The sequence below is a fragment of the Melozone crissalis genome, unplaced genomic scaffold (genome assembly GCF_028551555.1).
Source record: "Melozone crissalis strain CALT ecotype California unplaced genomic scaffold, PUWL_Pcris_2 ptg000013l_1, whole genome shotgun sequence".
Lineage (NCBI taxonomy): Eukaryota > Metazoa > Chordata > Aves > Passeriformes > Passerellidae > Melozone > Melozone crissalis.
Window position 1 is genome coordinate 35254821 of NW_026535791.1, and position 12699 is coordinate 35267519.

Below are 12699 nucleotides of genomic sequence, written 5' to 3' on the forward strand. Positions count from 1 at the left end.
GTATAATCTGTGCCTGGAGTAGCAGCCTAGCCACAGCTCCTAGTAGTGCTGGCTTGTGTGCAAAATCTGAGAAAAGGAGCAAATTTTGCTTCTCAAAAATACCAAGTTTTGTGTCTGTTCTGCCCTCTTACAGAACATTTCAGATGGAAACCTTCTCCATCCCAAGAAAGCAGCGGGATTCTGCTGGACGATCCTGATGGAGGATGCAGTAGACCTGTCCATCATCAGCTCCCCCCCTCTCTCTCTGGGGCTGCTTGGTTAGCTGGGGGTCTAACCTGTGTTCTGCCTACTTGGTTTCTATCAACTTCTTTTATAGACTAAAGACATCCAATGAAAATTTTTGATTCTGTTGATTCAACAGTTTGCGGGGAAGAAGCATTCTGTCAGAAATTATTTGATTAGCTGAGAGCAACAGGTCTGATTTCTTCCCAAATAAACTAGATAATGAGACAGTCAATCCTAATTCAGGGATCAAATGAACCTCTCATCTTGGGCAGAGCAATTTCTTTCCTAATACACTCCCTTAGTACACATACACAGATAACTTTCAGCACTACCATGGCAGCAGCTCGACTGAGCTGAAGTCTCCAGGACAGCAAGGAGAACTTGCTGATCACTTTGATAAGTAGCAGCAAAGTGTTGCCTCTACCAGCCCAGGTGGTGGACAGTCTTAGAATCATTTAGGTTGGAAAAGACCTTTAAGATCATAAAGTCCAACAGTTTACGAGGCATTGCCAAGTCCATCACTAAACCACCTATACACATCTTTTGAATACCTCCAGGGATGTTGATTCCACCACTTCCCTGGGCAGATTGTTCCAATGTTTGACAATCCTTTTGGAGAAGGAACTTTTCCTAGCATCCAGTCAAAGCCTCTCCTGGCAAAACTTGAAGCCATTTCCTCTCCTCCTATCACTTGTTAGGTGGGAGAAGAGGCTGACCTCCACCTCACTACACACTCTTCTCAGAGAATTGTAGAAAGTGAGCCTCCTTTCCTCCAGGTGAAACAACCCCAGCTCCCTCAGCTCCTCCTTCTTGGTGACAAGACCTAGGCCGACATCCCCCTAAACACCTTCTCCTCAAGGCGCAATCCATGCTTGTGGAGAAACACTCAGGGATTTGTTCTATTTCCCTGAACCCAAGGGGAAATTTGGATGGGTACTTTTACATGCACAAATACAGATCTCCCTCGGCCTGTGTGCATGTGTGTGAATTGATTATGATATAGATGTTGTGAATATTGTGAATCTATAATTAAGTCACTGTTATAACTGTAGAAAATCCTTGGAATCACTTTATAAATGCCACTTGCTGTAGCATTTTACCCTTAAATATCTGCTTGTGAGCAATGGTGTGGAAACTTGTGTTGATGAGGTGATGCATTTCAAGGATCCCAGGAAGACAGGAACAGAAGACTTTCTCTGCAGCTGAGGCCAGGTGTGTGGTTTTAGCTTTGTAAGCCAATTGAAGGGCCTTCAATATCTACAAAATCCTCACCAAAAAAAAAATGGAAAAGAGGGTCCTACAATAAAGGTCATCTCTCTCTCTTTTTTGATATCTTTAATTCACACAAGAAAAGGAAATTTTGTACAAAAATTAGCAACAACTGCCACCCTGAGGCAACTACTTGGTGAAAGAACACAGCTGCAGAGATTCATCTGCTCTTGACCAAATCCAGCTTCTTCACTCCCTTAGAGATTTTTTTCACTTTTCACCTCAAATATCACAGATTTTTGTGTAGCAATAACTCTTTCTTCAATAAAATATTCTTTATTTTTTCAGAATGACAAAGACAGGAGATTTTTGCATGTGATGTGCATTATTTGAAGTAATTCTTGCAGCTATCATGGCAAGGACAGGTGGAAGAGGTATTGATAACCACAGGGAATGTGAAACAGAGTAGTAGATACCAAATGCAGCCCTGCTTCAGATTGCAGATACCTCTCCTTAGCCCATGCCAGCATCCCTCAGACTCATCATTCACACCTTACAGTACAGATAGAGAATATATAATTTAACCTCAGTTGGCATGACTGTATTTCAGAATTAACTCTTCTTCCTTGGTTCCCAATTCTGCGGTGTGACAATCTTTGCCATTGATTCATGCGCCTTAGTGCAGTGAAAACCCATCTGGCAGCCCAAAGGGCTCCTCTCTTTGGCTCACTAGGGCCACAAAAGTAACCCTTCTCTGGGCACGTCTCCAGTTTAGCCCTTTGATGTTATGAGGGATGAGACTGCTGCCTGTAGTGGCACCCAGTTTCAGAAGCTCACATAGCTGGAGAGAGAATTGCTGCCACCCACAAGACTGTGTGGGACCAGGGGATGGGACCCATCCAGAACAGAAGGGCAACAGAGGTTTTCCTTTCAAAAGCCCACACCTCTTTAGGGGGCAGATGAGAGAAATGCAGTGCTTGTGCCAGCAAACACTGGCATGCTGGTCTTCTGAAGTCTGCTTACTTCAGCCTTTAATTATCCTAGCTGTGGGAGGAGTCCCAGTGCAGGAATGGCTCTGAGAGCTCTGCTGCTTTGCTGGACCTTCTTCTTCTTCTTTGGTTCTTACCTCTGCCAGTACAAACAAGTTATGTTTCAGAAGACTGAAGCAAATCTTTGCTTTGCATTCAAAAAAAGTCATTTAGCTCACAGAGGTGATGCTTCAGGGTCTTAGGACATCTTTGTTGATCTGGAACTAAATAAATAAGCATTTGGCTTGTAGAATCAGTGTGAAAATTTGCTTTGGAGTGGTCAGATATGTGGTGAGAACACCTTCTCACAGTGCCCTTATCTGCAGTGCAGGGAGCTCCCTGAGACAGCCAATCTCACCTGGAAAGGAGCTGCTCTTCCAGGGAGAGCAGGATGTGTTGATGCCTGCAGCCATACTTCCCCTCCTGCAGCAAGGTTCAGAGAAACCTGTCTGCACTTCAGCAGTGGAGAAATGTGTGAGGAGAAAACACAAGCCATCATTACCTGCAATAGTAGACTGTCAATAATAAAAGAGAGAGAGAAATACACCATTTGATGTTTCTGGCTAGGCCATCAGGAGGGGGTGAATTCACCCCCAAAGTGGATAAACTCTAATTCCCTGTATTTATCCTTTCTAAATATTTGAAATTCTTAATTGGCTGCTATCAGTGTTTGTAAGACAACATCTGCAGGGGTAAAACCAGCTGTATTTCTGAAAATCAGAAATCTATGTTTTCTGTAAATCTGATTTACAGCTTACACATTTGTAACAACATAGCCACTCCAGCTATATCTGATTTAAAAGCATAAAGTAGAGATTATGTTTCTTTAGAGAAATTTAGAACAATGCTCCCACCTTGCTCTTGCAGCTGGTATAAACATATTCTTGCTTTTCCTACTCTTTGCTGCTTCTCAAGCACAGACTTGCTTTTCCAAATCAGACACTCCTTTGCTGCATACTCTCTGCTTTTCCACAGCGATCCTTTTACTGGAAAAGTTTTGCCTACCCTCTAGTGGGAATTTGAATTATTACACCTGCAGATTCCAGCTGTACAGAAGGGTGGAGTCCCTTGGGCACAGCCTGGAATTACTGCACGGCCAGTCTTCGTGGTGTTCCCAGCAAAGACAATGCCCCATTCCTGTCTTTCTCTTCCCCCAGTGTGATGCAGGTTTCCATTTTGGCAGAAAGGATGGGGACTCTGTTTGCTGCGATTTTGTTATGGTAGAGGGACAGATTATTTTTTCACTGGCATTCATGGACAAGTATCTAGCTCTGATAAGCAAGTGTGGCTGTATTATTCATGCTGAGTCAAAGAATGGATGGGAATTTAGAAGACACACGATAAATCTACACCTTAATTCCGTTTGCTCTTGTTGTCATCATATTGCAAGAGTTCTATTGTCATTACATCGCAAGGGTTCCATATTGCTAGAGTTTCATACCTCCTTGATGTTTCTTGTAGACAGCTCCTCTAGGCACTGACTCATCCCTGCAGTAGCCAAATGATTCCAGTTCCCACCAATCCACTCTTTTATAACACTCTTCTGATTGGCTACAGGTGTGGCCTGTTGACATCAGGCCTGCTCCTAATCCTTAGTAATTGGTTCAGCTGCAACTCTTTAGGGGATAAGATTAAATTTTATACCACCTTCATTTATCCATACTGTATCCCCCTACATGCTCTTCTCAGCAGAACAAAAGTCCTGAAGGCAGAGCATGGATCTGGGTTAGTGTCTCCAGGGAGAAGGCCTGGCCCAGCTCTGAGGAATGATAGCAGGGCCCACGTGCTCTCCCAGAGCTGGCACACAGGCATGGCCAGCAGTGGCACCCTTCCCCTGGGTGAAGGCAGCTGACTAATTATAGCTATTTCTGACCTTTGCACCCCACAAAGAACAACCTCCAAACCCGTGGTGCCATGCTCAACATTTCAGCCAGAAAGGTTTCCCTGTGTACTGCTAATTTATTAGCTGCTGTTAAGTTTACTGCTGAAACAAGGATAAGTGCTTCAATTGAAGTAAATAGGAGACCCCTGCAAATTAGAAAACACTTGGTAGAAACCTATAAATGGGATGGGTACAGCTATTAATTACTGGCTCTTGGCTAAGGTCACACACAGTGGTAGTGAATCAGCTTTGGTGAGCTGGTTCCTCAAAACCTTCTCTGAAAGAAAATAGGAGTGCTCCTTCCACAGATACAGAGTATGATGTTGGGGATGAAGTAGGGCCTGAGTAGTGCAGACACTGCTCTAACTCAACTCTTATTATTGAAGTGCCACCACTGAGCAATCAAGACTCCCTTGAAAATCTTTCTCTAAGCCTAAAATGCACTTTGTAAAAGCTCTGGGCTGAGAACTGATCTCTTCCCCACTTGGCTACTAATTTGCTTTGTGACTGGAGGCAAGTCACTTAACTCCCCTGTGCTTCAGTTTCATCACCTGTAAAATAGGGATGATATATAAATATCTCAGAGCAGCTTACCAGCAGAAAGGTAATGTGAGGAAACTCCTCTAGGCAGGTGCTGCTGCCTTGTCTGTTAAGATAACTTTCTGTTGATAAAAAACACCATGAATTGAAGGGAAAAGAGAATTTCCCAAAAGATTTATGCTTGAAATTGTTGTACTTTGCATTTGTGCACCACTGTCTGCCAGGTCTTCTTCATTGCTGAGGCCATAAGTGATGGGCCAGCCAGGCTCACTCAGTGGAAAATTGTCCCTTTGGGATCATTTGGGGCTGGAAATAAATCCACCCATAATGCTTTCCTGCTTTGTGCCAAGCTGCCTCCCTTTTTTTTTTTTTTTTTTTTTTTTCCCCAGCTTTACAGATCTGTAACCAGAGCAGAGCTGGAGTTTTTACCTTGGATACCCTTTGAGGCACCTACAGAGAAGGTGTTTTCTGTCCCTGCCAGCTGCAGGTACAGGGCATCACTTTGCACAGTGGCTGATGCCATGAAAGTCCTTGAAAATTAGAGGAGAGATGTGTGAATATCACAGGGTGTTCTCAGGGTAATACTAAATCACTTTGTCATAGATCTTCCAAGAAAGCACCAATTCTGCACAGGAGTTGTCTTGGAAAGGTTCTGGGATTCAGCCACTCATCTTGTGCCATTCAGGGAAAATGGGAACCACAAAGGTTGTGGCTTATTAGGGCACAAAAGTAACTGTTAGAAGGGACAAAATCAACTTCCTAATCACTTTTCCAGAAAACTGATGGGTCTTAAACAACTGAATGTGTCTTAAGCTGGATGTAGTGAAGGGAAAGGGAAAGATGGAGTAACCTGTTATCAGGTTTGCTGGGCTGGGTAGCAGGGATCATCCTGGAAATACAACTGTGTTTTAAAAAAACACATAAAGGAAGATTTCTCAAGGAACTGTATTTTCTTGCTTGCTTTATTAGCATTCAGTATGGCATTAGACATTTGTGTGCAAAGTTGCATTTTTTCTGCTTCACCTCATCATCTTGCACTATTTTACAAAATAGAAGGAAATTAATAAAGTTATTTGAAAATCACACTTTTCTTTTTTTCAATAAACAAACACAGAAACTCAGAAATTTTGTTTTTTCTTTTAAGAGTGGAGAGCATCACTGGTGCTATAGCTTCCAGGCAACCATCTCTCTTTTGGTTTAGAAATCAGTGAGATCAACCCTTTTGGGGAGTAAAGAAACCAAGGAGTAATCTTAGAAGGTAACACACCTTATAATTCAAGTGCCTTTTAAGGTTGCAGCAAGGATGAATCAAACATACTGTGCCTTATACTTGCCTGCAGCAGCTCTGAAAAATCATTTTTCTTTTGTGTATTTAAAAAAATCAGCATTTCAGCTTTAAATTTTGTTTTGGAAATATATGAATTTTGGTTTACCAACTTTAATTGTCTCCTTCTCCTTTTCTCCAAAGCACAGCTCTGACTCAAAGTGGGAATGCAACTTTTTCTCCTGCTTTAGGAGGCATCCAACTCATTCTGCCCTCTACCACAGGGCATCAAGTCAGAAAGACACCTTAGTCAGAAATATTGCTCTGTTGCAGGTGCTATTTAAAAAACAGGCCTTGAAATACATTTTCTTTAGTATAAATGGGGTTTCCATTTATATCCTTCTTGACTCAATTGTGGGGCATTTATATTGAAGTGGCATCAGCTGGCACTGTTGAATGCCTCTACTGTCACAAGACATAAGGCAATGCATGAAGTATTTTCCTTTACATCTCTACTCCTTTTCTGCTGGCAGGGAAAAGCAAACTGAGTTCAGAGCTCGTAGGACTTGAACAGTGATGTGCTCAAAAAAAGTCATTTGCTGCTTTAAAGTTTAGGTTCACTCAACCTGCATTTTCACAGCAGAAAATCTTGGCAGATGGAAGCAGTCATTCAAATTTCATTTTGCTCACTTAGCCTTATCAGCAAAATGGCAGCATCCATGTGAGGTCTAAATGACTCAGTGGTGAGCCCGGCACTGTCCTGCACTAGGTGTGGTGGATCATGGCTTTGTGCATTGTTACACTGCGCAGCTGCTGCAGTGTATATACACACATATATATATTATATATACACACCATTACGTCAGGACAAAATTGAAGCCTTCTGTCACAGCAATATCCAACACAGACATTGTCAAAGTAGACCATTTCCAAGCTGTTTTAACCTTTCTCTCCACTAGCTCTTTACCAAGCTGTTCATTTAGAGGCTACATGCAGTCCTCTACACAACTCTCTCCTTAGGTGTTCTGCAGAGCAGCCAGATTAGAACAGATTTTGTGAATTCTCTTTTATGCAGGACATTACTGTCAGTATTTTTGCTCGCTGGGAGGTTTGAATATGAGGAAGGCCTTTTTTACATTCATTTATTTTGGGAACACATGAACTGGGGAGAAAAGGAAAAAAAATTGTTGATTGCCTCCCTGGACAAACAAAGGTAGAAAATACCTCTGCTGCAATCTGTGACAGTACAAGAGTCACTGTGAGGAAGAAGGTTTGACTTGTCTACAGAAACAGTTGGCAGCTCCCAAGTTTCACCTTTAATGTCATCAGAGCTGACATTCCCTTGGGAGGTTTGCCTTGCAGAGTTACTCCCTTGGCCCTCTGCAGTCCCAGGCAGAGAGCAGCCTGCTGGTAGGTGCTTGAGCTGATGTGACTGTCCTTGCAGACAAACCTACCAGAGACTTCTGAGAGAAGCCTGCTCACTGGAGCGTGGCTGTGGTGTGAATTAACCTGCAATAGTACAGTAATTTATGTAGCTATATTGTCACACTGTGTACAGAGCCTGAGAAGTGTCTCCTATTTACTGCAATTGGAGCACTTATCCTTGTTTCAGCAGTAAACTTAACAGCAGCTAAAAATAGAAGCTATCGAGCTTCACAGTAAGCAAAAGGAATGAGGTGCATGAGATAATGATCTCTCAGTCCTGCAGAGCACCTCAGCAGTCCTTGACTCCTTTAAAAGCGTCTGTGTTAAGGCTGAACTTTTCTCCTTTTCCAGACCCAGCCACGCTACTGGGAGTGGTGACTGCCCTTCCCCTGGAGGTTTTTTCCCCATCAATGAACTACAGCTCCATAAACATCCCCTAATCTACTTTGGCACTTTGAAATCAACTAGTTAGCTAGTTTAGCCCAAACTAAATTAGGAGATGTGGTGGATGAGCAGGCAAGGTAGGAAGGCAACCAAACATCTTTATTAAGGAGAGAGAGGAGGGGACAAAAAGATAGCTGCTCCCCAAGTCACTGAAACTGTGAGACTGTCACTCTTGCTGTTAGAGATGGAAAGCCTTGAACACTTCAATTTCCCAATTTTTACCTTCAGCTGCTTCATTTTATTTTGAACATGTAGTTATACTGAAGAGCTTCTGCTTGTGTGTGATAAGCTCATCTTGGGCTAGAGAGGGAAGAGCTTCTGAGAACAAGAATTAAAAATGCTCTGACAGAGCAAAAAAAGATAATTTTTAATCCACTCCTTCAGATGTATATGTGTAAGTGGTAGACACATCTTGTTCCTTCACTGATGTGGAAGAAGAGAATTTAAGCACCGTGTTTGTGCTTAAATTAAACTTTTTACCCATGTTGGACAGTTGGGATGTAATGAATCTATGTCATAAAATATTTATTTTGTGTGAACCACCTTGTGTTGTGTAACTTTTGGGGTTGAATTAACCATGCATATGTGAAACCAGGATGCTTGACCATGATTGATCACTACCTACTGGCAACCTGTAAAATTTGGCCTTTGACAACAGTGCAGAAGAAGATAAATTAAACTAGAAAGCATCTCAAAAGGTCTGTGGCAGTGCTTCTGAAAGACATATCTGATGGATGGTCCTTTAACAAAGTTTTAAATATCCATAAGATATTTTAAATATCCACAAGGCATCATAAATACTGTTTTTTTTATTTATACATCTGCTCTTTTGCCACAGCAGACAATGTCAGCCCACTGACTGTCTGCTCCTCTCCAGCCTATGATTCACAGTATCCACAGATCTTTCTCTACAAAACTGCTACCTGTAGGGGGATAGGATATAAGAAAATAATGGTAGTATAGAAAGTAATCTTACCCCTGAGGAGTTGCAGCTGGGCTAATTATTAAAGATTAGGAGCAGGCCTGACTTTAACAGGCCACAGCTGTAGCCAATAAGAAGAAGAGTGCTATAAAAGAGTGGGTTGGCTGGTTGAGAGGGGGACTGGAGTTATTGGGCTTCTGTGAGAAGGATGAGTCAGTGCTCTGAGGAGCTGCCTATGAGAAACAGCAAGGATGTATGAAACTAGCAGTAAGGAGAAAACAATATGGAACCTTTGCAATTTAATGACAACAGCTGTCTAAATAATAGTTTACTTTTTTTTTTTTTTCCATTTGTGCTTGCACAGTTCATTATTTATACTTAAACATAGAACTTTGCACCTGTCACTGTTTAGTAGCAGCCTGTGTCTCTGCAGATCATAGCTGTAATTTGTCAGCTTAATTTTGTCCTCTCAGTTTCAAGTAAATATGTAAATAGAAGAACTAGACTTTATTTCATCATCTAGTTTGATAATGAAAACATTAAATACTCCTCAACCTAGGAGAGACTGGTCAAATCCCCACTCTGTGGCTCCCTCTACTCTGATAGTAAATCACTAATATCTTGACTCAGCATTAGCTCTAGAACTAGCAAAAGTAGTTTCCTCCAGACTGTTTCCTTAATTTACACACAAGAGTATCTCAGGCAACCAAAACTTCTTCTGGAGTCAAGGCATGTGACATCATGTATGAACCTATTAATTTGTGGTAGTAGGAAATGAGAAGGATCTGGGATTATACACAGCTGATACATTCATAGAGGTTGGTACTCATCTATAATCATTTTCTATAAACTAATATGATTTAATTTATTTTTTCTCCAATTTTCCACATATATATGTTTATATATTTACATATATAGACTTGTAGTGACCACATATGTCCTCCTCTCCTAGTCTTCCCATCCTTCCCTAGGCCAGCTCTGAGGTCTTGCCATTAAATTGCTCAGTGCCCTATGATGAAGTTCATTGAACTTCCATCCAATCTGAAAGCATTTGATTTATCTAGGAGCATTCTAGGTGTGCAATTGAGTGGTTTCAGCAATCATGGCAATATGTGCTCTGTTTTACTTAGGTTGTAATAAACAAAGCACTACATCAGTGGCAACACTGAAATCAATTGAAGTTGTTCTCATGTCCAGACTAAGGTCTCCATGTTTCTGTAATCAATAGCAAAGCCCAGAACTAGAGAACCCTGTGTTTCCCAAATGTCTTTGGGGACAGTCTGGCTGGATGGTTTTAAATTTTGCCTTGAGGGTGGCTTACAGTCTTGTCTTTTCCCTCCTCTTTCTTTGGTTGCTAGGAGAGATGTATATAAACCTGTTTCCAAGAAAGCTTTTTGACAAGTCCTCTGCTGCAGGGAGAGGGCAAAGTCAGATGCAATTCTTGCTGTCATACCAACACAACTGTCTTAGGAGCTTAGAGCACCAAAGCCATCCTGGGTTTGCTGGAATTTACTTCAAGGGACTCCACAACTTTAAGCTGACTTGGTCATGTAGTTTTTGCTCCTGGATGTATTTGCTCCACTTAGACCTTGACGGAGAGAGCATGGCTTGCTGGAAGTTGTCTCCCACCACAATATAAAGCAAGGTGTTGCCACATGTTTTAAGTGCAGCTGGTGGCTGAGAGGCAGAGTGGATTTATTCTCCATGTGATAGCTGGTGGACACAACTATAGTGAGCCTGAGCAGTTGCCTAAGATTGGAAGAAAAACTTTCCCAACAATGTTACAATTGATAACATGAGGAGCAGTCTTTTAATGAAAGCTTTCATGAAAAGATTTCTGCTTATGTTATCAGTTCTAATATTGTTGGGAAAGTTTTTCTTCCAAGCTTGGGCAAGAGAGCCACCCAAAAGATATGGAAGGGAAGGAAGTACACATGGAACACCACCAAGAGGACAACAGCAAGTCTTAGAGCCTTTTGTTTGCAGCAAGTTTGTGTGGGGCTAGTGGCCAAGGTGCAAATGATGAGCACACAGCACAGAGTCACTGTCAGCAAGGGCAGGAAGAAGGCCAGGCTGGTCAGCAGCCACCTGATTGTGCCCAGGTTTGCAGAGCTGGTCAGGTTGAGGCATGAAGACCTTAAGTTTCGTGTCCCTTTTGAAGAGATCAAGAAATTGACAGGGCTGACAGCTTCCAGTGCCTTCAACAAAATGGTTGTGCAAGCCATTGCTGTCCACCACTTCCTCTGGATGTGAAAGAACTTCATGGTGTCAAACATCACCATGAAGGCACTGAAGCAGGTGAGAAAGAGGATGCTGCTGCACAATTTGAAGGGGAAGCTGAAGCAGGTGAACTTGCACATGAATTCACCAAAAATTGAGTGTTCCCCAGTAGCACAGTAGTGCATCAGGAGGGGAAGGCCAGTGAGGTAGAGCAGATATGTGAGTGCCAGGTTCAGCCTGATTATGGTGCTGATCTTTCAAGTCTCATCTTGAAGATATAAACACAAACAACGATGAAACTTCCCAGGAAGCCCAGCAGGAAGACCATGTTATGCATAATGTGGAGGTACAAACTCTTCAGACCAACTTCCCCACAGTGCATTTGGGAAAGTCAACTTCAGTGTCTTGCTGGGTGATGAAGTTGGCTAAGTTGTCATTTGTTGTGTTCATTTTTTCTCCTTAGCTATTAAAGAAGAGAGAAATGTTTGGTGTTCACTGACAGATAAGACTCCTCACTTCTCATCAAAAACAACTTATAATCAGGTCTTTCCTTTCAGCTGCTCATCAGTGCTCCTATTAAAGTGACTTTTATGAATAAGGAGAGACCTTGCTGTGTTGATAAGAATTGATCTTGACCTAGAAGACTTTTATCATATCTAGATACACCAAATTTTTATTTTAAAATGCATATTTCAGGAAAGGGCCAACACAGGCACAATGAAGCTGTAATATAAGGGATTCCACAGTATTTGAGGCATGTGCCCTCGTATCCAATGTTCACTTTCTGCTCTCATTAGGGGTCAAATTGAGAAGAGGGACAGATTAGTTGTATTGTGTTACTGACCAAAAATATAGAGGGTAATTTCCAGGACATAATTGTTCCATAAAAGGCATTTGCAGCCTTGTTGGTTAAGTAAAAAAAAAAACACCCATGAAAACAAAATGTTTGAATGTTGAAGTGTTTTCACATTCTTTTCGCTAGTTGAGTTGGTTGATATTTTTACAATTTTCTTCTTGCTTCTTGGAAACCTGTGATAGAGGAATATTTCGTTATTTTAATTCATTAACAAGATTGATGTTGCCAGCAAATAAGTTATTTTTAGGCTTGTCATTAGCTGCTACATAAATTTTCTTCCCTGTAAAAATTTTAAATGGTGTTTTGCTTTGACGTTACATGGAAATTTCCTGAAACATCAAAATAAATTCATCCAGTTTTGTAAAGCAGCCAATTGCAAGATGCAATATGGGACATGAGCAGGATCTGAGGAACATAAAGCTAGCATGGTATACAGTCTCTACAGCAGAAAATAGACAGTCACTGATGCACATAGCAAGTAAGTGTTAACATGGCATTCAGTAAATACATTTTCTGTGAAGAAGTACCCTCTTCTAAAATGGAGCAAATGTTCTGCTGGAAGAAAATTAATACATCTAGCATAAAATTTTTTCAGAGGAATGCAGCTTCTTATAGGATGATGCCTGTCCTCAAATTACTCTGGCCTGGATTAGTTAAAATGGATCCTACTGAATCACTGCTTCT

The 12699-nt window shown here is 41.6% G+C and overlaps 1 protein-coding gene across 1 annotated transcript; it reads right to left on the reverse strand.

The window, feature by feature from the left end:
* Positions 1-10780: 10780 nt before the first annotated feature.
* Positions 10781-11541, reverse strand: LOC128934592 (2-oxoglutarate receptor 1-like). The gene is given in 2 exon segments (XM_054272314.1): positions 10781-11412; positions 11415-11541. Coding segments are annotated over 2 exon segments (759 nt in total).
* Positions 11542-12699: the final 1158 nt, after the last annotated feature.